Source organism: Lactuca saligna, chromosome 8, assembly GCF_052625555.1.
Source record: "Lactuca saligna cultivar CGN05327 chromosome 8, ASM5262555v1, whole genome shotgun sequence".
NCBI classification, from domain to species: Eukaryota; Viridiplantae; Streptophyta; class Magnoliopsida; order Asterales; family Asteraceae; genus Lactuca; species Lactuca saligna.
The window spans coordinates 41,378,798-41,403,914 of NC_136424.1; the positions used below are offsets into that span (position 1 = coordinate 41,378,798).

The 25,117-nt window shown below is 35.5% G+C and overlaps 3 protein-coding genes across 3 annotated transcripts; all 3 read left to right on the forward strand.

The window, feature by feature from the left end:
- The first annotated feature begins 9,911 nt into the window (after positions 1-9,911).
- On the forward strand, positions 9,912-14,044 carry LOC145011462 (ceramide synthase 1 LOH3-like). The gene is made up of 6 exons (XM_078970189.1): positions 9,912-10,151; positions 11,325-11,554; positions 11,838-11,993; positions 13,035-13,220; positions 13,296-13,480; positions 13,590-14,044. Exons 1-6 carry the CDS (start codon positions 10,014-10,016, stop codon positions 13,619-13,621), a joined length of 927 nt encoding a protein of 308 aa, XP_078826315.1. The 5' UTR covers positions 9,912-10,013; the 3' UTR covers positions 13,622-14,044.
- Positions 14,045-14,826: 782 nt separating this feature from the next.
- On the forward strand, positions 14,827-16,827 carry LOC145013199 (trigger factor). The gene is made up of 2 exons (XM_078972004.1): positions 14,827-14,951; positions 15,757-16,827. Exon 2 carries the CDS (start codon positions 15,776-15,778, stop codon positions 16,553-16,555), a length of 780 nt encoding a protein of 259 aa, XP_078828130.1. The 5' UTR covers positions 14,827-14,951; positions 15,757-15,775; the 3' UTR covers positions 16,556-16,827.
- A 4,673-nt stretch (positions 16,828-21,500) lies between these two features.
- Positions 21,501-24,818, forward strand: LOC145011536 (peroxidase 11-like). The gene is made up of 4 exons (XM_078970272.1): positions 21,501-21,750; positions 21,852-22,043; positions 22,135-22,300; positions 24,180-24,818. Exons 1-4 carry the CDS (start codon positions 21,517-21,519, stop codon positions 24,602-24,604), a joined length of 1,017 nt encoding a protein of 338 aa, XP_078826398.1. The 5' UTR covers positions 21,501-21,516; the 3' UTR covers positions 24,605-24,818.
- Positions 24,819-25,117: the final 299 nt, after the last annotated feature.

A 25,117-nucleotide genomic window follows, 5' to 3' on the forward strand; every position in this document is an offset into this window, starting at 1 on the left:
CCACAGCCCACAGTTCCAGGTCGTGGGTGGGATATCTCGACTCATGAGGCTTCAGTTGCCTCGATGCATATGCTATAACGTGTCCCCTCTGCATAAGCATTGCCCCTAATCCAGATATGGATGCATCACAATATACCAAAAAATCCTCCATCCCTTCCGGGAGTGCGAGCACCGGGGCTTCGCACAATTTCTGACGAAGGCTCTCAAATGAGGACTGCTGCTCCGGACCCCATGAAAATGCAACACCCTTCCGGGTCATCTTGGTAAGTGGCACGACGATCTTGGAGAAATCCCTGATAAACCTCCGATAATAGCCGGCCAATCCCAGAAAGCTCCTGATCTCAGCACTTCCCATCTCATTACCACCTCGATCTTGGTTGGATCGACCAATATCCCCTTCTGGTTAACATGGTGCCCTAGGAATTGGACCTCTCGTAACCAGAAATCACACTTGGAGAATTTGGCATACAGCCTCTCCGATCTCAGAACTACAAGAATCTCCCTCAAATGTTCCTCATGTTGCTCTCTAGACCTCGAATATACCAAAATATCATCAATAAATACGATCACCGACCGATCCAGCATCGGCCTGCACACCATGTTCATAAGATCCATGAACGCAGCTGGGGCATTGGTGAGCCCAAAAGGCATCACCACAAACTCGTAATGTCCATAACGAGTTTTGAATGCAGTCTTCTGGATATCTTCATCCCGAACCCTCATCTGATGATAACCCGACCTCAAGTCTATCTTAGAGAACCAAGATGCCCCCTGCAACTGATCGAACAGATCATCGATCCTAGGTAATGGATACCGGTTCTTAACCGTTAACTTGTTCAACTCCCGGTAATCGATACACATCCAGTGTGAACCATCCTTTTTCTTGACAAAAAGAATCGGCGCTCCCCAAGGTGAGCTACTCGGTAGAAAAAACCCCTTCCCCAACAGCTCCTGAAGCTGCGAGGATAACTCCTGCATTTCTGGTGGAGTGAGGCGATAAGGCGCCTTGGCGATGGGTGCCGCTCCCGGAACCAGATCGATACAGAACTCCACTTGCCTTTCCGGAGGCACGCTTGGCAGTTCCTCAGGAAACACATCCGAAAACTCGCACACTACTGGAACCTCGTCAACCGAAATTGGCCTCTCCGCGGCCACTCGTGTGTCCATCACATAGGCTATGAATCCACTGCTGCTCTGCTGCAAACTCTGTCTCGCCCTGGCAGCCGAACAAAACACTGACCCACACCGGGTCCCCTCGCCATACATAGTAAGCACTCCCCCACTAGGGTCTCGTATAGTCACCAGCTGTCTCTCGCAGTCAATGACTGCTCAAAACTTACTCAACCAGTCCATGCCCACGATGACACAGACATCTCCCATCACTATAGGAACAAGATCTATAGGGAACTTGACACCAAAAATCTCGAGTACACATCCTCGAATCACGTCGATGGCGTATACCACTTTCTCATCAGCTATGGAAACCCTCAGAGGTCGACTCATCACCTCCCGATCAATACCGATGTGCTGACTAAAAGCCAAAGATACAAAAGACCGACTCACACCGAGTCAAATAATACCAAGACAGGTACAGAATTCACAAGAAAAGCACCTACGCATATCATAATATAAGCACAATATCTCAGCATGAAAGTAAATACACGAAAGAATACATACCAGCCACAACATCGGGCGCCGCGCGGACCTCCTCCGCAGTCAACTGAAAAGCTCTCCCACGAGCCTTCGGAGCCTCGGCTTTCACCGGCCGAGTCTTGGTAACCCTAGCAGTAGGCGCAGATCCCTGTGCTGATCCCTGGCGAAGCTGAGGACACTCGGCCTTTCGATGGCCGGTCTGGTTGCAATGGAAGCAAACCATAAATCCCTTGGGGAAATCCTAGCGATGTGCCCCTCCTTGCCACACTTGTAGCAAGCACCTGATCGACAGGCCCCCGCATGACCCTTGCCGCACTTTCCGCAAGTGCGGCCCTTCTGACCTCCCATCCTCGAATCGGCGGACTTGGTCCGCTTGGCTGCCGGCTGGGACTGAGCCGGCCGCCGATCCACCCGCTGAGACTCGGCCTCCTCCCTGGCCTGAGTCTCCAACTCGATCTCCCTCTTCCGGGCACTTGCCTAGACCTCAGAAAATGTTTGGTATGTCGAGTTCGATACGAACTCCCGAATATCCATCCTCAGTATACCCAAAGATCGGCTCATCCGAGCCTGCTCAGTGGACACCTGCTCAGGGCAGAACATCGCCCTCTCATGAAACTTACGGGTAATCACAGTAACTGAATCGTTACCCTGCTTGAGGGTCAAGAACTCCTGAATCAACCGTTCCCTGTCCATCGGGGGAACATACTCATCTCTGAACATAGTAGTAAATCTCTCCCAAGTCACGACCGAAATCTCCGCAAGAGTGAAGTTTGTCGTCACGAACTTCCACCAATCCTTTGCTCCCAAGCGGAGTTGGTTCAAAGCGAACCGTACCCTCAGATACTCCGGACATGAACATGTGTAGAAGAATCCCTTAATGTCAGCAATCCATCTCATCGCAGCGATCAGATCCTGCATCCCGTCAAACTCGGGTGGCTTCGTGTTGCTGAACTCTCGGAATAGCAACGAGTCACCTCCCTGAGGTCTGGCAGCAGCCACAGCTGCGGTAGCTGCATCGGCTGCGGCCTCAATCACCGCGACATACCACTCATCAAAGGTCTCCATCAGTGTGGTCTTGATAGACCCAAACATCTCTGGAATCTTGGCCCGGATTGTTGCAGCCAACTCATCGTGGATCATCTGACGAAGCTCCTCGTCACTCACACCGCTCGTCCCAGGTCTGTGGCGTGGTCCAACCATAATTCCTCTGAAATACAACATAAAAATATCAGAGACTCAATCGAGCATACTCGCACTCGATAACGCAACCCTACTCGGCCTTCGATACCCAAAGGATTCTTACTTGGGTAGCCCACTGATCCGGTGTCTTCAGTAGTACGGGCCCTATACTACCGACTACACCGCATCAACATTCACCCCAAGTCCTCCTCCCTGGACCCCGGATCACGAGTACTCTATTCTTGCTATGCACTGGCTACCTACTCGCTCTCAAAGCATCTCATAGCAGCAGGATGCCCTAGACTAAGGCATCACAAATCAGGCCACTCTAGTCCTAAAATGAATACCTAGTCTACTCTAGCATGCATAACATATCATAACATATCTCATAACACATATTGAAAGGGTATTTTGGGGATTTTACCGTTCGGGCACTGGCTGACCGTACACACTGCTTCTCCTTTGGTCATTACAAAATCTCTTATAAAATTTTTATGCCTTTATTAATTGAATTTTTTTCTCAAATCCTCGGTTTGAGTTCAATTATGCCCGAAGGTGCATCCGAATCCCTCAAACCAAGGCTCTGATACCAACTTGTAACAACGTAAATTTTCAAAACATTTTTTTTCAATTTTCAAACAACATAAACCATCATTTAATATTCTGAAATCACATGCATAACAAATTTCATCGTAATAAAGTACATCCCAAGATCATAAAATGATTCCTTCGTCAGTGTGTACAGATCACGCCGGCGCCTCCCCAAGGCCCTCGCTAGTACCTGAAACACATAACACAACAATTGTAAGCATAAATGCTTAGTGAGTTCCCCAAAATACTACTTACGCACATACGCCCTTCCAGGCCCTGACCTTCCGGTCCATGTGTCTTAGGGGACTTCCATCCCGACTCGGTAAACCTTCCGGTCCTACCCACGTCAACCTTACGGTCCACATCACAATGCCTTCCAGCCCATAACATATGTGCCTTCCGGTCCATAACATAATGTATTCCGGCCCATATCAAGTATAGCATACATATCACATACAAACGGTTAACTTATCATATACGATGCATACATCTCATAACATATCCGACCTTCCGGTCACACAATAAAACCCTTCCAGGTACAGTATAGTGAGAAAACTCACCTCGTGGAAAGTCTAGAATCTCACGTGCTCGCTATCTCCGAATCCCAACCCCGCCTAATCATAACGAAATATTATTTTAATTAATATAGACTTCCACAACTAGACTTTACCCATATTAATATTCCTCAGAGGGGTAAAATACCATTTTACCCTTCCTTGACTCAAAGTCCACATGTTGACCAAAACCCTAAAAGTCAACAAAAGTCAACATCTTTTAGTACGCGGGGCGTACAGTCTTATGTACGCGGGGCGTACTTCGCTAATCAACAATTGGGGGTCTCCATCCAGTACGATGCGCGTACTGGGAGTTACGCCCAGCGTAACACTCAGATTCAGCCATTCTTCATTTTTGGTCTTAAATGGTTAAGACACTTCTTCAACTTCTAGATCCGGCTCTCTTTAAGCCTCCTTACCCATAAAGTCGAAACCTTTAAGCCTTGGCATGGCTGTAAAGGCTCCTACACTCCTTAATCTTTTCCATTTCAACTTAAAAGATCTAGATCTCATGCATGGCTAATCATTCACGTCCAAGATTACATTTTTATGAATCTACAACTCAAATGGACCATAAATATGATGGATCTAAGCCAATGGAAGCTACTTGCTCATAAAATCTCCATCTGTGGGACCAAAACCCTAGAAAATGGTCCATAAAACATACCACAAGAACTACAAGTCAAGATCCGAACTTTATACCTTAGAAAGAAGCTCCAACCTTTGCTATCCACGGATCTACACTTGAACACCAACTTCTAGCCTCCACAATGGACTCCTCTTCTCTTTTGCTACCTTGAAATGACACCACCAAGCTTAGAACACTCACAAACAAGCTATGAACGAAGGAACAACTCTCTTAGGGTTTCTTTCTGAAGGATGGTGGCTAAGGAACCAAGCCATATCATTCCTTTTATAGCCAATCCACAAAATTAGGGTTTTTGGGTCTGGACCGGTTACACCCGGCGTAACCTTGGGTATGCCCAGCGTACTCGGGTGATGGTGCGTTTAAATGAGGCGCGCGAGTACGCGCAGCGTACTCCTTGTACGCCCATCGTACTCGCCCAACACATAAGCCCAAAATGACAACATAAGAAAGATGAAGGGCTAATTAGAGGTACCTGAATTTCAGGCTGTTACACATGATCTCAGATGGCACATCTAGATCATATGTGGAGCATCAAGACATTGATGAATCAGCTGGAATATTGATGGCTCATCAGAAACATTGTTGACTCATCTACAACTCAAGTCAATGGATCAACATGATCACATTGATGACTCAAAAAGGTTGCACATGACACATCATGTACAATGAAGGCACGCCCAAATGCTCAAAGGAACATGAATTTCGTCCATGATCCATCATGAACATGTGGTGGTACATCTTCAAGTTCAAGACACAATCCAACATTCAAGAAACTACTCAACTTGGTCAACAACACTTCTGGAAGTTGGTGAAATCTAAGAAGACAATTGAGCAACATGATGCTCATGTTGATCATAACTTTTTCAATGTTGATCAAGAAGGTTCAAGAATTATGAAGACTCATAACTTGGATGGAACCCTAACAGAATACTAACGGAATTGGAATATTCCATCTATTCTCCGTTAAGTGGGGCAAAGGTGTCAACTGATGACTAAGTATTGATGACGTGTCAACACCTGATTGGTCAAGCCATGTCATGGGGTTTTCCAAAGCATATAAATAGGCCCCTTGGGATCCATTATAAAGTTGCTCTTCCTTGCTCATTTCAGATCATTCTGCACAATTGCTGTTTAGATTAGTCTTTAGAGAGCCATTTAAGTGTTTTAGCTTGTCCAGCATTCAAACACTTGTAACTGAATCTTGATGAATATGAGACACTTTTGAATCATTGATCTTGAACATATAAAAATGTTTTTATCATTAACTTTGTGATTCACAACTCTTTAGTTTCCGCATTACTTGCCACTTGACGATTCTGAAACTCTATTTCAGTATTTTCAACACTTGGACTACTCTAGTCTAAGTTTACTGAATTTTTCTCATTTCTTCACAGATTTCCCACTAAACAACTTGGGGGGGGGGGGGGGTCGGAAAAGTCTAGTTTCCTACGATACCCATGCCCCACGAGGTTTCGGTCGACCTAAAGCCATTGTGTTTGCCAGTACTTCTTCGAAGTATCCAACTCAGAGATCAGTTGGTGAATGTCTCATCGCTTAGCTAGGGTACGGACATCGGAGTTTGTAGTTCAGCATAAAAAGTAACAAAAAACCCAGCAGGTGGGAACACAACCCAAAGAGCGACATATCAGTTCAAAATCGACGATCTTATTAACAACGCTCGGGGTTAACTCGTTGACAGTAAAACTGTAATGCTGCACGATCATATCAAAAAAATCCGATGTTGGTAGGCGTAACCCCGCTTCGAACAAAGGAATGGGAACCCTAACTTTCCCTGGAGGACGATCGTAGATCGATACTCCCTTTGCTGGAATCATTACACCATGCTCCGGTAAGAAACCGAAGCGATCTTGTAGAAATTTGAACTCCTCAGCAGTAGGGACTCTACCGTAACGGTCCATTGTTGAGGAAAAAATAAGTGATCGGAAAGAAAAATTCTATGAATGCCCAGATAGATACAACGAGGGTGAAGAAAGGAAGTAAGGATCAATGGTTTTGGAAAAAGGGGGGATTTTAAAGAAAAAACTGGTGTTACTAACCATCTCACGGTGAATCTGACACATTAACGACGCTGCCTAAGGCCCGTCAAATGATATAATTAATCCCAAGCAAACACGTGTCAATATACAGGCTCGAACGGCGATGTTGTCATACCGAGGCAAACGCCTACAAGCTCAAGGGACTTGTTAACGTATCCCTCCACAAAACATCAAAAGAGAAGTCAAATTGACACTAGGCTTGACCTGGTCAGAACCTAGCCTAAAGCCAAGTCCAGGCCTTCGCTAACACGAGAAGCGTTGATAAGGCAGTTAAGGTGCAAAGTTGCGCCTTAACCACTTCTCCGGGAAATCATACCATGCCAAATGTGGGACCAATTAGAGAGTCCCACGCGCTCATCAGATGATATCCACGATCTTCGTGAACATTTAGAAGATCTCCTTCCAAGCAATGGGAGAAGGAGGCAAAAGACGTGATGGAGGACCCTCCAATATGGGTATGCCACGTCGCACCTCATGAGGGAATCCTCAACAAAATCATTTGAGAGACACGCCTTTGAGACAGGGATAAAAGGATCATTCTTCCTCATGAAGAAGGGGATAAATTCTCTCTTTTCCGTAATCACTTACCATCTCTCTCAGATCTCATACTAACTAGATCATTAGAGCTTCGCCCCGGGATCCCCTCTCGGACGTCGACTAACGATCTTTATCTTATTTTGTACTGTGATATCAGGGGAAGTCGTTTCTTCAAGATCCACCGGCAACCTCGACTTATCCATTCTCTGACATATCACAACAATATATATATATATATATATATATATATATATATATATATATATATATATATATATATATAGGGAAAATAGAATATACATTATAGCCCCACCTAAGCTTAGGTACTAAACCTCTTGAAAATACATTGTTTTACTATATAAAGATTACGGTTATGGATTCACGATTAATACTTCAAGATGTAAATTCAAGATCGACAAAAACAGGGTTTAGGGTTTAGGTTTTAGGTTTAGGGTTTAGGTTTAGCGTTTAGGGTTTAGGGTTTAGTGTTTAGATTTAGGGTTTGGTAATGTTCATTTGGGTGAAGTAATAAACGATAATGGAGGAAAGAAAAAAGAGATGGTAAAAGATAATGAAAGAAAGAAATGTTATGGAGGATGATATATTTACCAAGTGAAACCAAACTGTATATATTTAGAATGTTAAAACGACATATTTTTGAGGTTTAGTACCTAAGCTTAGGTGGGGCTGTAATGCATATTCCCTATCCCCATATATATATATATATATATATATATATATATATATATATATATATATATATATATGTATGTATATATATGGAGTTGTTCAAATGAGAACCATAAAAGATTAAAAACCGTAAGAACCCCGTTTTATAAGTAAATATGTACACAATACTTAATCAACATGTTAAAATCCTGATTTTTTTTTTGTCTTTTTGGTACGAAAAGCGAAAAATTGTGATTTTTGCAATCTAAAATTTTCATTCATACATCGAAATATATTTTACCATGAAAACTATATAAAATTTAAAATTTAATACAGTTCATTCATAGTTTAGTATACAAAATTTACAATTTAAATACAATCATAATATCACTAATTCACTAATTTAGGAGAGTCAAACCCAAACTCTACCACCACCATACCACTCGTCAGCACTAACCATCTATGTCAACGTCGCAACCATTATTCCTTATAAAATCATGCACTGTTAGCTTAAATATTGTATTCACAGTTTAATAAACATATTAATTCACTAATTTATAGTTTAATGCACAATTATAAAACCTAATATATTATTACATATTTACTCCATAAAAAAATACGCACAAGAAAATTAATACAAATACTCATATTTTAACATAAAATTCATAAAAAAAAAAATACAATTTAATATAATCAATTCACAACTTAATACAATCAATTCACAATATAATACATAAAATTAACAACTTAATATATTAAATTCACAATTTAATACATAAAAGCTATACATTCACATCCATATTCTATACTTAAAACTTATATTTATACATTCAGATATGTAGGCTAGTATTTCTTTCAAATTTTAATTTACATAATACTTACAATTTATTCTGTACTTAATTTTAAGTTTATGGTAGAGGTGGAGTCACATCGACGGTGGTGTTGGCGATGATTTTTGTCAGATCTATTGTTCCGACGAAGCAAATCGGAAAAGTTTTCTTGTATTCTATCAAATCTGAATGTCAAAGATCTAGAGATGAACTAGATCTGGACTTCGAAGTAGAGTATGACGTTTTTTTGTGTTCTGGTGAAAGACCATAGTTGATGTTAGGCGGTGGTCGGTGGTTACAAGGTCGACAATTAAATCTGACCAAATTGCACCAGATTTGATATGTTTTGCATTTTAGAGAGAGAAAGTGAAGTTGAAACAACTTATTGACTACAGATCTGAGACCAAGTGTCAATCGACAATGATGGAAAAGGTGATGATTATCACCGCTCGTCGGAGCTCATAATATAGAGGAGAAAATCGAAGATCTAAAGTTGAAAATAGTAGATATGAAGACGAAAATCATAGATCTGAAGAGGAAAATCGTAGATCTAAAGCTGAAATTGTAGATCTGAAGAGGGATATCGTAAATCTGAAGCTGAAACAGCAGATTTGGAGCCAACCAGAGCTTGTGGATCTAGTGGCGGTGGTTCGTCGGCGGTAGGAGGTGACAACAGTCAAGGATGGTGGTTGGTGGCTAAATAGTGATAATGTTTGTGTGTTCTTCTAGTTTGAGATGAGAGCGAAGATAACCACATGAGAGTGTATGTAGTGTTTGCAGATTTGATATAACAAAATATGAAAGTGGGTTCTCTCTCTCTCTCTCTCTATATATATATATATATATATATATATATATATATATATATATATATATATATATATATATATATATATATAGATAAAATACCATATGCTCTGGAACATAGCATTTTAGAGTTGTAGTCTTTGTTCTGGAGTTCCAATTTCGAATTATATATATATATATATATATATATATATATATATATATATATATATATATATATATATATATATATATATATATATATATTACTCAATTTCCCTTTCTAAATTTCCATTTACTAGCATGGAATGCATAGTACAAAAGTTGAGTGGCAAAAACAAAAGGTTAGAGAAGTCGAAGGACTTTTTTGAAACTTTACTTCTTTTATTAATGGATCGTTGACGCATATCGAATAAATCTCCATATCTCCGCTAGCAAACCCATCGGGATCACATTATTCATCTGGGTGGATTTGCGCACAACTCAACTGGAACCTGTAGGTTTCGACATGGGTATCGTCGATGTTCTAAACTCAATTAACTTTGAACACGAATCATATCCAACCTATGGAGATTTCGCAGCTCTTCCTCTCTTTGCTATCTTCTTCCCAACTGTTAGATTTTTCCTCGACAGATTAATTTTTGAGGTAATTGTAGATTTTGTTCTTCATCTACTTAATTCATCGATTTCGTTTGCTATTTCATCAGTAGTAATAACGAATTAGATCGAATCAATCAGCTTGGTGTAAACACTAGTTCCATTGATTGTCTTTTTCTAGAACAACTTTATACTAAGTACATATGCTTGGAAGCCCTCCAATCCCAAAAGGGATATGAGGTTATTTTTGGAAAAATTAGTATTGAATTTTGAATTGGTTTATAATAGAATATTAAAGTCTATATCAAGTAAACAACCATCGAAAGTGACTATGAGGAACAAGTCACACTTATCTTTACTGAAAGAACAGAATATTAGCTCATTCACATGTAAGACTCTGAACAAAAGGTTATTTATCCAAGAAAAAGTTGTAAGCTTTTATAGGCCCACATTACTTTTGATGGTGGCTCAGTTAAATGGCAACTAATTGTAGCTTCAAATTTACAGAGATTCCTATTGTTTTAGGTAAATTATTTTAGGGTTTGAGCAGTTCATTACTTGGATATGGTATGTAACATTAATTGGAAACATAATTTTAATGAAATAAGTTTTAGCAGTTTCTACTCAAGATAACTCCATGTTAATGCTAGCTTGAAGATGCTGATACATCTATGTCCTTGATAATAACAGTTACATATTTATATGCCTATTTGTTTATACAATATTAATATCTATAGCCATTTGGTATAAGTGTATAACTGAGGTAGCATTACTTGAATACATGCTATGGTTTGAGTGTGAGCAAATGACTATTTTACCCTTGTGTAGAAAAGACAAGCCAAAAAACCAGGTGGCTTTGCATAAATAAGATCATATTTAGGACATAAAAATGAAGAATACATATCTTGAAACTTTTAAAGTCGATTAATAAACAAAGTTGTTTCTTTCTTGGACTGAATAACAGTACAATATGAATCTTGGAAACTTATAAAGACAATCAATACACAAACCTGACTGGACAAACGGTTTGAATTTGAGTAAATGACGGTTTTACCCTTCTGTGTATACGATAAAGCAAGAAACCCAGTTGGGATTTGCATAAAGAGGTAGAATAAAAGGGCACAATATGAATCTTGAAACTAATAAGGCATAATCAAGATTTCTTTCAAAGAATGTGAGCAAATGACGATTTTACCCTTTTTGGGTGTTATGATTGTTGCAGCGTGTAGGTAGGTGGTTAATATTTAACAAAGGGCAGCAGAAGTTGGATGTTGAGACAGATGACAGGAATAAAAAGATAAGAAAATTTAAAGAATCAGCATGGAAATGTGTTTATTATCTTTCAGCAGAAATCCTAGCCCTTGCTGTAACGTATAATGAACCTTGGGCCACTAACACCAACAATTTCTGGATAGGCCCTGGAGATCAAAGATGGCCTGATCAGAAAATGAAGTAAGCCCTCCTCCCAAATTCCAATTCCATTGGAATCCATGATTCCATTCCATCACATGACATGTTTCCTTAACAAACACACACATAAATCCAATTCCATTTGCATCTTTCAAATCCCATGGAATAGAATTCAAGATTTCTTATTTGTTGGATTTCGCCATTTGGGTTGAAGGAATTCAGTTTCATTCTTCATTTTTGTTAAAAGACCAAAATACCCTTTTTGATTCCCATCATTTATACTAATTCATCTTCCTTGGTTTAACAATTTTGAATTGATTTTCAGGCTGAAATTGAAAGGACTTTACATGTATACGGGTGGATTCTACACCTACTCCATCTTTGCTTTGATTTTCTGGGAAACAAGAAGATCCGATTTTGGTGTTTCCATGGGGCATCATGTTGCAACTGCTATCCTCATTGCAATGTCTTATATTTGCAGGTATCTCCACCATTAGATCCCCATAATAGCAACATACTTTTTATATTTGTTTACCCATAATAGCAATGTAAATTAAAATTAAAAAAAAAAAAAACGATGTTTCTGAATATTATTAGATATTGCATGAAATCTAAATTAAGTTTTCTTGGATTATCCCAAATGTGGCTTTATGTTTACTCTGTCATCATGCCATGTCACCAAATAGTACATGAAAATACGGTTATAATATAATTAATACGTACTTATAATTTATACATAACATTATGGTTTGAATGTAAAAAAACCTTGTATTTATACAAAAATATGGTTTTTAAATGAAAAAATATATTTATACGGTTTCAAACGTAAAAAAAAAACAATTTATACGGTTTCAACTGGAATTAAAAAAATGTCCGATTTGGAACAAAAAAAAATTGAGTTTCAAAATTGAAAAAAGAAAATGAAAACTTAGTGTCAAAATTGAAAAAAGTGAAAATTTAATGTCTTTGGTAACATTTTCTTTGGGAAATCTTTGATAAAGTCCCAATATTTTGGGTCAGTTTACGATTAAATCCCAACATTTATTTTTTGAACAAAAAAATCCCGAGTGTCTAATTTTATACGATAATCTATCATTTTCTTTTGAAAAAAATAAGGACTATTTCATTAAGTTGAGCAAAATATAAAATAATCGGTACTTTTCCATTCAAAAAAATAAAAGTTGGGATTAAACCGTAAATTGACCCAAAATACTGGGACTTTGTTAGAGATTTCCCTTTTTTTTTCAATATTGAAACGTCAACATTCCATGTCATCAAAATCAACACGTCATCATACCACATCATCAAAACCAGGTTGACCGGTTAAATGTTCAGAATTACAATAAATTGGAAAAACCACAGTGTGAAATTAGAATTTTGGTGTAAACAAAATCTAATCACATTGCTATTATTGGAAAAGAACATGTTGCTATAAATAATGTGCAAAGAAATATAATAAGTATGTTGCTATTTCATGTTTTTTTTTTTTTTTTTTTTTTTAAATAAAAAATAAATTGTGTAGGTTTGCACGAGCTGGATCGGTTGTTTTAGCACTTCATGATGCAAGTGATGTGTTTCTTGAAGTTGGAAAGATGTCTAAATACAGTGGAGCCGAAGCACTTGCAAGCTTTTCATTTATTTTGTTTGTAATTTCATGGGTGCTTCTTCGCCTTATTTATTACCCTTTTTGGATCTTATGGAGTACAAGGTTATTACTTTTTTTTTTTTTTTTTTTTTTTAAATCCAAATTTTTATTATATTATTAATGATTTGATAATTGCAGTTATGAAGTTGTTCAAACATTGGATAAAGAGAAACATGTTAAAGAGGGGCCCATGTATTACTATGTCTTCAACACCCTTCTTTTCTGTTTGCTTGTTCTTCATATTTACTGGTGGGTCCTTATGTATCGCATGCTTGTCAAACAAATTCAAGATCGAGGCAAACTTAGTGATGATGTTCGCTCTGGTATTTTATTATTATTATTATTTTTTTAACTATAAAATATAAATATAATAAGTAATAACCGTTTTGTGTAATTTACCATATTTTTTTTTTGTTATTGTGATGTTTGTAGATTCGGATAGTGATAAAGAACATGAAGATTGATTGGTGATGAGAGGGAAGTCAAAATGAAGTCAACGTGGGATGGGAGTCTAATATTTAAAAAGTATTAAGATCTTTATGGATTCAGTTGTTTTGTTATTATTATTATTATTAATTTGCAGGTGGAGGGATGTTTTTTCAATCAACCTTAAATCTGTGTGACTAGTGAGGGAAAGACTTGTATAGATAGAGAGATTCAAATTGCTATAAAAAAAAAGTCAATCTTTCCTCATTGCATGCTAGTTTGCAGACAAGTTATCTTTTCTATTTTTTTTTTTTAATTTTTTTTTTTGTAGTTTGTTGATAGTTTTTTAGGTTTTGAAGAGACTTTTATAATCACCAAGGAATTGATCTTGGTGGGATTCTTGGATCAACTTCATTCATGTACCATTAGTAGATTTTGCAATCGATTCAAACTTTTTTTCATTTTGCTTTCACTTTATATTATTGGTTTCTAGGGTTCTTCTTTTGCCTATTATGTGAAAGCTATTTCCTTTTATCTAGGTTTTAATTGGTGGATCATGCATCTTGTGGGTTTTGGATTCATTCGAATTGCTTTAAATGGGTTTTACATGATAAACCTACATTGTATTATAGTCGTTTCTTTTTAGTTGTATGTGAATGATTATTAATCGTCAAAGGTTGAGTCTTAGCAATTGTAATGTGGAAGTTTAAATTTTTTATAAGATTCCTATTCATTAGGCAAATCCATTTATAGATTCAAATCCAAGAATTATTCAAGAATTTGTTTGGATTTACATAACATGTGATGTTTTTTGGGGTTAGATAGTGTGGGCAGGTGAAAAGCTAATGTAAGAACAACCCTTTGCAGAACAAGTTGATGTAAGGATAACTTTTTTATAGAAATAATATATATTGTTATTTATAGTATATCTAAAGTTTAAAGAAGACAAATAACTTTTATCGTTTGTCAATATATATAAAACAACCAAATAACTAAAAGTTAAACATATTTTTATGATTTTCTACATCTATCATCATTGGAAAATACAACTTCTTGTCAACAAGCTAATTAAACTAGTTTCAAAGAAGTATTTGCACTTTCAATATTGAAGGACCCAACTTAAACAATGTAAAATTTTAAGGTGGCTATCAGAATAATATGTATAGAAAGAAGGGGCTTTTTAAACAATACCCAAATACTTCAGGGACCAAAGATGGAAAACAAATTATCCCGATTAAGACGAAATGCATAAAAGAGGCAACCTTGAAACCTCAAGGCAGATTTCAGTGGCCATTACCGGATTTCTGCCGGAGCTTTTCACTTCACTGCTCTAATTTTGATTAATAGACGCCGGCTTGATTGTAATCGGTATGTTTTCTTTCAGTTCTAATGCATTTTTAATTACAGTCCAATCGTTTCTTTCTGCTCACGAAATCTGGATATTAACTTCCTGTAAGGGTTTTTCTCCCGCTTTCGTGTCGTGATCGAGTAGCTGTTTCCGTTTAAGAACTAATCAACGCTTTGGTAAGTAGTTTAGTTAAATTATAGATGGTGTAGCTGAGCAGAGTAGTAGAGGGATTAGGGTCCGAGGTCAAAAAATTCTAAACTATTTTATGTTTATTTGTATGATTTGTTTCACTAGAAAGGTAAGTTTAGCAGCAGGTGTATTCTCGTTGATTTTGATCTCATATAGTCAGTAGGAAAGTTAAATCAGCTGTAATTGGAATTGTTTTATCGATTTACAAGAGAAAGAACAACGTGATAATGGTTTACCTAATTATAAGCCTCTGTTAACTAGAGTTAGACCTAGGATGTTTAAATTAGTACTCATTGTAAGTTTCTAGTTCTTCTTCCCAAGAACTTTTGATTTTGCCCAATGTTACGTATCAGTATCTGAATACTGAAGTCATCAGTTGACATGGAATTCATCATGATGCCATGTTTGACTACTCTGAAAAATGGTGTTTTTACAATAGTTAGACATTGTTACCCTTTTGTATGCATCATTAGTGCATATTGAATGACACCCAATTCCATAAATTTTGTATCTTTTACATATGCTTGCTTTCATCAATTTACAATCTATGCATTGATCACACTTGGACCTAAAGTGATATGGAATCATCTATTCTGATTATATTTTATATCTCACATATTCTTGCATAAATTCAAGGTAATAATCAAAGAAAGACATGGAAGATGTACTAACAGAACAACCACCTCCTTCAAGGTTCTTCTTAGAAGATCTCAATAACTTCACCCCACCTTCACCTCCCCTCCCATCCCCCTTCTTATTCCTCTCTTCTCCAAATTCCAAAACTACCCTCCAACCCTCTCTCCTAATCATCGCCCTTTCTCCCCCATCTCTCTCCTTACTCCACCACCTATCCTCAAAAACCCTAATCGGAACCCTAATTCTACCCGAAATCTCCCCCTCAGGAAACACCATCACCCCATCTCCAAAAGACAAATCTTGCAACTTATACGCCATTAATGACTCCATAATCCTTGCAAACTTCCAGTACTCAGTTCCTTCAGAAAGAACACACGCAATTGCCAAAACCCTAATTGGCGAACATATTCTTCCCAAAAGGGTTTTGATTCTTGATTCGATTCAAAGGCGTAACTTTCGTGGAAGAATCTCAACAGATGATACATTTGCAATGAAGCTAGAGACAACAGCTGAAAGAAAAGGAGCTCCATTGTTGAAAAGCTTGGACTATTTGCCCTCGGGAAGTGTTGTTGAAGGGTTGGGTGCTGCTTTGTTGGGACGGTGCCAGATGAAGGGTATAAAGGGAATTTTGTGTGTGACATGGCCGGAGGTTGGTGGCTCTGTTACATCAGTGGTTAAAAGTTTATTGCTTAAAGATGTTTTCAAGGGAATGGAAGTTAGATTTGATGATAATGGTGAAGATGAAGGGTTGAAGTTTGGTCTTAAGAATCATTACTTTGATTCTGAGTTATACACTTAGTTATACTTTATACACTATGTTTATTAAGAATTTAGGTTATGACTTATGAGATGAGTCTTGAATATGGGTTTTTGATTTGTTTAGAAAAAAAAAATATGGATTTTGTTTTGTTTAATTTTCCTTCATGCAAGACTAGTAATTTAAACTTGTTGGTCTTTGTTTTATGACTTGGCATATTAGTTCTATGGTAACTTGTTGAATTAAGTTGTGTAAGAGAAGCCACATTGTTGATTGCCATAACTCATAAGCAAATGATTTTGTTATTTAATTTATATTTCTAGGAGTGAAATGATGTATGTTATAAAATTGATTATTTAATTAACTTGTAATCTAAGGTTTAAGGGGTTCGGGTGAATAACAACAGATTACTAAGTATCTGACTTACATGTCACATGGTAGTCGTGGTGGTGTGGACTGGTTTGTTTTTAAGGAAATCAACTTTTTGAGGTTTGAACTAGACCTGACAATAACCACTTGGGTTGTGGTGACTTGGTAAGGCATGTGGAAGATATGGTGGATAACCTATTGACCCATGTTCAAATCCTGACACCACTCAGCCCTTGTGGCCATGGAGGTTCGCCTGCAGTGACTCCAGGGCATGAAGCAAAGCTTTATGTTTGCAGCGGAGGATTAGTCGGTGCGCGAAAGCTGGCCCGGAAACCCTCGTTAGGGAAGTTCCCTTTCCAAAAAAAAAAAAAAAAAAAAAAACTAGACCTTACAATTTGTGTTTTTGTGTCCGGTGTCGTGTATAAGTGTCAAACACTAATTTAAAAAATACGAATTGTAAAATGTGTTTTGGGTATCAAACATGAACATGATACGTAATTAATATGTGTGACAAGACACGAATAGACACGTTTTTAACTTTGTTACATAGAAATATAGATTTACGTGAAGTTATACATGTATTGTTCTAATATCATTTTTTGAGTTAGGAAACATGTATTTAATTCATGTGTACGTGTTTCTAAGCGTGTATACTTGTTACGTGTTCGAGTCTATACATGTATATATGTGTTTTTACGTGTCACACAAATTTATTTAATGTCTTATACGTGTTTAAACATGTAAATTTGTGTTTGAGACGTGTAAGAGACACGAAACACGAATTTAGAATTCGTATCGACATGAATAGACATAACATGAATTTTTAAAACTCATACATGGAAAACTCATCTTGTATCATGTCGTGTATCAAATTGACGGGTCTAGTTTAAACGAATAATAAATTTGTAATGTATGGATAAACTCATTTTGAATGTGATTCATAGATTATGTAAGAGTTCAAATAGTTAGTTTGGAGAATTACTATCATGAAACAATATAACTAGAGTTGCTTATTGATATATCCTTTTTTCGAAATTTTAAAATTACTTATCCATCTTTTTTTCATCAATTTTGTTAGGAAATAATATTTATAGATGATAATTTTTTAAAAGGAAATTAAGTAATCTAACTGCTTTTTATTTGAAAAAAATAATCCAACTTTTTTTTTTTGGTAAAAATAACCACTTTGTCTGCAATGGAGTATTCCAGACAAAGAAAAAACAAATTTTTTGATTAATTCCGGAACGGCATTTCGCATTCCAGACTAAAGTTTTGGATTTCGGGAAAAAAAACCTCTGAAATTTCAAGAAGAAGTCCGAAATTCAAAGAACAATTCCGGAATTCGACAAAAAAAATCATTTTTTACTTAAAATTATCAAAAAGTAAAAAAAAAAACATATTAATGTGACATAAAAACAGTTTTTGTCGATTTTACCTAAAGTTATATTTTATGTCTATTAATGCTTCAAATTTGCAACTTTTTTTTTTTTCAATTTTACCCATGTTTATTAAAACCCTTACGTTTGACAGAAATATTTGGTTTTACCTTTTTTTCTCGTTCATAAAAACCCTTAAGTTTGGTTTCCTGGTTCATTAAAACCTTTAAGTTTGATAGCAGGTTCAATTTTACAACATAAATTTGCAAAAGGGTAAAATTGCATTTTTTTTTCAAATTTGAGGCATTAATGGATTTAAATACGACTTTGGATGAAACCGACAAAAACCGACAAATGTAAGGGTTTTTTTTTGAAATTTATCGTAATGTGAACATATACCATGTTAGTGCATGAAATTAAATATTTTATTGAGAAAAAGTGACATTAAATATTTCAAAATGTAACATTTTGAATCCCAAAATTAAAAAAAAACTTTGAAAACTAAATAAATAAATAAATAAAAACTCTGGAATATGATCAATACTCCGGAATTAAATATTCCGGAGAAAATGGTTATTTTTAAAAATTCTGAAAAAATATAATTATTTTCTTTAAAAACCTCATTTATAGTTACTCAATTTCCTTTTTTAAAAATGTATCTAAACAAGTCATTATCATTATTATACTTGATTGAATATTTGACATCAGTTCTTTCTAACAATATATAAGAAATAGGGGTTAGGGGTGAGTTTAATATATGTGATGAGTCGTTTGATTTAGGCTTGCACAAAAAAACCGGTTCAGGATCCGAACCGGTAAACCGGTTCACCATGAACCGGTCCACTATGGACTGAACCGATTCAAGAACCGAACCGTCGGTTTGAACCCGTTCGAGATTTTAGACATTGAAACCGGTTTAGAACCGGTTAAATAACCATGAACCGGTTTAGAACCGGTAGTCAAACCGATCAAACCGGTTTAGAACCGATTTAGAACCGGTGTAACCGGTTTAGATAGGTTCGAGTTTAATAATGACGGAACCGGTTTGAACCGAACTGGTTTAAGGTTGAACCGGTTTTTATTATTCACGAATCAGAAACGAATCGGTTTTTTGAACTGGTTCGGTTTGAAAAAAAAAAAAACCGGTTTGCTCACCCCTAGTTTGATTCACCTAAATTTTTAAAATTTACTATTAATAATATACCAAAAATATTAGCAACTATCTTAAAAAATATGAAGGACCTTATAACAAAGAAAATTAAAATTTTTTTTGCAAGTTTAAATCCCAAAAAAAAAAAAAAAAAATCTCAAAATTTAAAAGATTATTCTTTCAACTTACTACAGTAAATATTTTGGGCCTTTTATGTATATTTTTACCATCTTTCATAAGTTATCCAATAAAAAGGTTAATAAGTTTTAAATTACTATTTTTAGCAGTATTATAAGTGTTTTCTTTGGTAGTATAAGAGTTCACAAATCACAATTAATACATAGTTCAATGAAATGGTTTTAGTGAGATGAAATGCCAAGTTTACATACAATGCATTTGAGAATTCAACTAATGGTTGGGAAAAAACAAGGTCAGCGTTCTTAATTATTTCACATAATTAAATGTGGAGAGATCGATGGACTATGAACTAAGTAACAAAGAGGTAATGTTAGTGATTATTAATTAAACTTAAACTTTATAGAGTTAGGACGTGTTTGAGCATTCACGAGTTTTTAACTTTTAGCTTTTAACAAGTTTTGTTTGGAAGTAAGTACATTTAACTTTTAAATAATGTTAGTGATTATTCATTAAGCCCTACCGAATACCACTAGTTGGTTCCAACCGGTTTCGGTTTCGGTTCATTTTTTTCTGTTAAAAAGCAGGTCTCTACTTTAAATAAAAAGTTCCAAATCTAAAAGACATTTATGTAGTATTTAAGAAAAAACTATTGAGTTTTTTTAATCAATTTTCATAATAGCCCATAAAAATATATTTATATATTGAGTAAATTACACGAATGGTCCCTATGGTTTAGGGTAATTTGCGTGTGTGGTCCCTAACTTTTTTTTTTTAACTCGGAAGGTCCCTACTGTTTGTTTTTGTTACGCGGTTGGTCGCTATCTTACCTAAAAAGACTATTATGCCCTTGATTTTTTTAATTTATCTAAATAAACACACCCCTAATCCCACCCTCACACCTTACCTTACTTACCTCATCATTTTTTCCTCTTTAAATAATACTTTTTTTAGATAAAACAGAAACCAAACGCGTAACAAAAATAAACAGTAGAGACCAAACGCATAACAAAAACAAACTATAGGGACCTTCCGAGTTAAAAAAATAAGTTAGGAACCAAACATGCAAATTACATCAAACCATAGGGACCATTCGTGTAATTTAATCTCTTTGTAAACAATTGTCATGTAATTTTACATATTTAAAAAAATTTCGACTATTTTTTCCAAACATTCATATAACAAATAAAAATTCTAGCTACCGATTACTAGCTAGTTTTGCCAAATACATCTTTAGAATGAATTATGAATGCCCTAAACTGTTTGAAAATTTTGAGCAATTAAACCTTGATAAGTTATTTTTAAACAAAGTATATTTGTTAAAGGAGCTATGGAAATTAAGGATCCATATATTTGGGAGTCTTATTGTTGAAGGTTGGTAATCAATTCATATATGGTAGTTAATTCCACAATCAAACAGAATCTTCACCATGACGTAACACTTCTCTTGCTACATGTACAAGAACCTTAGCTCCTACTATTTTTCTATTATTTAAATTTACAACACGCCAATTCCTTTAGTCAAGGCTAAACTTAATTATTTGTCTAGAACCAAAAATAGCCTCAAAAAGCAAGGGGATGATTTATGCCTTAGGCCTTTTAATGTAGGTCTCATTCTATATTTTTATTAAAAATTTAAGTCACAATAACAATAATCACTTGAAAAATAATGCTCACAATTCGAGGTATCAATGCAAGTCTTTCGAACCAAAAGGGGAGATAGCTAGGAATTAAGACAATTGTGTAGATAAGTTGAAATGGTAAAAACAAATATGTCGTAAGGAAAGTTGAATTTGGTAGCTTGTTTTGCTAATTCCCTCTTTCTTACTCACAACTTGCAAATTTAATTTGGTTAGCCAATAGTGGTTCCATCTTCTTTGACTAAAACCATATTTTCACACGTATTACACTATTATATAGCCTCAGTCGCAACCATTTTAATTAAAGTACAACCCAAGAAACCAACAAACAAAATGGAAATCAAATCAACCATGATCATCGTCATCTTCAATTTTCTTTCAGTTTTCAGCCTATGTTGCCTCACATTCTTGCATGCATCTGACCCTCCATTGTCTTTAGATTACTACAAGTCTACTTGTCCAAATGCCGAAGCTATTGTCAGGAAAGAAATGGAGTGCGCTGTGCAATCTGATCTTCGAAATGCAGCCTTCATCTTACGTTTACACTTCCATGACTGCTTCGTGCAGGTCTGTTTATGATGATGATCCGAAGCTTCTTCAATTTCTTTCTTTCATTATCATTCCAGTTTTGTGATTTAAAGATTTCATGATTAATTTGAACGATGTAGGGTTGTGATGGATCGGTGTTGCTAGATGATACATACACGTTACAAGGAGAAAAGAAAGCTCCGACTAATTTAAATGCTTTGAAAGGTTTTGAAATCATTGATAGGATAAAGAACACGCTTGAATCTGAGTGTCCTGGAATAGTTTCATGCGCTGATGCTCTTACTATTGCTGCAAGAGATGCAACTGTGCTCGTAAGTTCGTATGCTATATGTATCTTTAAGGTTAAAGATGGTGTTTTTTGTTTTTTCCAAGATGATATTGTTTATGTTGTTGTGGGTGTAGGTTGGTGGGCCTTATTGGGATGTTCCAGTTGGGAGAAAAGACTCCAAGACTGCTAGCTTTTCGCAGGTGGAAACAAATATTCCAGGTGCAAATGATGGGCTGCTTTCGATGATTTCTAAGTTTATGTATCAAAGCCTCTCTGTCACCGATATGGTTGCACTTTCTGGTAAGAAGTTAATCCCTCTTAGTTAGATATGTGGAGTCTTGCATTTTCTCTCCTGATGAGCCCATCATTGAGGGTAGATGCTACTAGCTAGACTCCAAGCGTATATAAATGGTTAACACTTATAAAATGCTCTTTGATTTGACACCTTGTTACCAATTTTTTTGTAAAATTGTGACAAAAAGTTCACATTTGTAGACCAAAGGTGCTTATGTGTAAAGTTATAGGTCCATTTAATTAACTTAACTAAGACCATCTCCAATCCATTGAACTCATATGAGTTCAATGGATTGACACATATACATTCCACTTGCTATACAATTTTACCCATTAAACTCTACACTCCATTAAACTCTATACAATTTAATGGATTGTCACATCATTTATCATTTTCTTTTTATTTATTGTTATTTTTAAAAAAATTAATTAGCATGAAATTAAAAATTAAAAACTACAATTAAAATTAACATTAATTTAAAATAAAAAATAATATATATATATATATATATATATGTGTGTGTGTGTGTGTATGAGGAGAGAGAATATAGAGTTCAATGGGGATTGAACTCTCCATTCCATTGAATCCTAGTCATTTTCCTACAATGAGAATTTTGGGTTTAATGAGATTAAACTCCCCATTAAACCCTCTATTGAACTCCCATTGGAGATGGCCTAAGGGGCATCCACATTGAATTCTATAGAGTTTAATGAAGTGTCACATCATCATTCACTATTCCATACAGCTCTATTCATTATTATCCCACAATGCATTAAACTCTACAAATTCAATTGAACATATTAAAAAAATATTTATTTAAAGATTTAAAGACTTTCTTTTTTCCCATTGAAGAGTTCAATCATTGAACTCCAAATCCATTGAATGTCAATGTGACATTTCACAATAATGGAGTTGTATCCATTGAATGACAAGTAGACATGACACCTCATTCAACTCTTCCATTAAACTCCCCATTGTGGATGCTCTAAGAGTATCTAAAATACATAGAAGACTTGAATGCATAGTTTACGGGAGAGTTGAATGCGATGAAATGCTTAGGGCTTTCACAATGCATTGAACTCTGTAAAGTTTAATGAATTGTCACATCATCTTTCTACAATTCATATAATTCTATCATTTATTTCCTATAGTGTATTGAACTCTACAAAGTTTAATAGAATGATACAAAATATAATTTATTATAAATATTTAAGAATTAAATATTTTCTTTCTCATTGAAGAGTTCAATGATCATTGAGCTCGAAATCCATTGAATGCAAATGAATCATCTCACAGTTTCATCCATTAAATAACACATAGATTTGACACATCATTCAATTCTCCCATTGAACCCAATATTGTGGATGCTTGTAGTTGACATTTAATGGGTTAAACTCAACAATATTTGGCGTTCAATGAAAATATAGTTCAATCGGTGGGAAAAAAGAAACTTTTTTTAAGTTTAAAACAAATGTTTCATTGAAATTTTATAGAATTCAATGTATTATAGGAAAAATTGCTAAAATTGTAAGAAAAATAAACTAACGATGTGTAAATTCATTACACGTTTAATGCATCGTGGAGATCCTAAAAGCATAAAAAATGCATGTTTTAATGAAATGGTCACTAGTTAATCATTCAATGATTTAAATTCAATCATAATAAGATGTCAAGTTGACATTCAATAACTTTAAAGTTTAATGGTCGTTAAACTTTTAAAATAAATATTTTTTAAACATATTACATTAAACTTTATACACTTCAAATGCATTGTAGAAATTAAATTAATGATAAAGTTATATAATTAAAAAATGGAATGCTAACGTAACAAATTGTGGATCCCCTAAACACCTTTTGCAATATTAATTATCAAATGATGTACAGGTGCTCACACAATCGGTAAGGCTCGTTGTACAAACTATCGAGCAAGAATCTATGGAGACTATCAAACAACAGCAACTATGAACACAATCGCAGAGTCAAACCTAAAAAGCTTGAAGTCAACGTGTCCAGCTGCAGGGGGAAGAGACAATAACGAAGCACCAATGGACTATATCTCACCTAATCTTTTTGACAACTCGTATTACCACATCCTTCTTAGAGGAGAAGGGCTTCTTAACTCTGATCAACAACTTTATTCCAGCATTCTTGGAGTACAAACAAGCAAGCTTGTCAAGCAATATGCTGAAGATCAGATAGCTTTCTTCGCACAGTTTTCTGAGTCCATGGTGAAACTGGGAAACATTACAAATCCTGAAACTTATGTTGATGGGGAAGTTAGGAAGAACTGCAGGTTTGTGAACACATAAAGATGGTCGTGTTAATTATTAATCCATCCTTATGATCAAGAAGAAATTTGTTTTTGTTTGCATGAAAAAAAAGTGAGTGCCAAATGATGGTGAAACACAAATTAAACTATTTTGTTACTTATAATTAAGGTTTTCATTATATTCTTTTCATGTTCAAGATGTAACACATTAATTATCTTTACTGGAAATTATATTATATTGTTCTTAACGTTTATATATGGTGTAATTAGTTAACACCAGGATAGAGTGAGAAGAAGTTGAATTAGGTGACTAGGTGAGCAACCTAGCAACGATGCCCGTAGGCCATATATACGCATGCATATATACGTATATATCATGAAAATAATCTACGACCCACATCTCATTATTTTATTAGTGGGCCTCCTAATTAGGTTTCCCTATATAACTTAATTTATTGATTATCATAAGTAATAAATTTTGTATCATAATACATTATTATTTTATCATAATTAATGCATAGTGCCGGAAAATGAAGCACCACCATAACTGTGC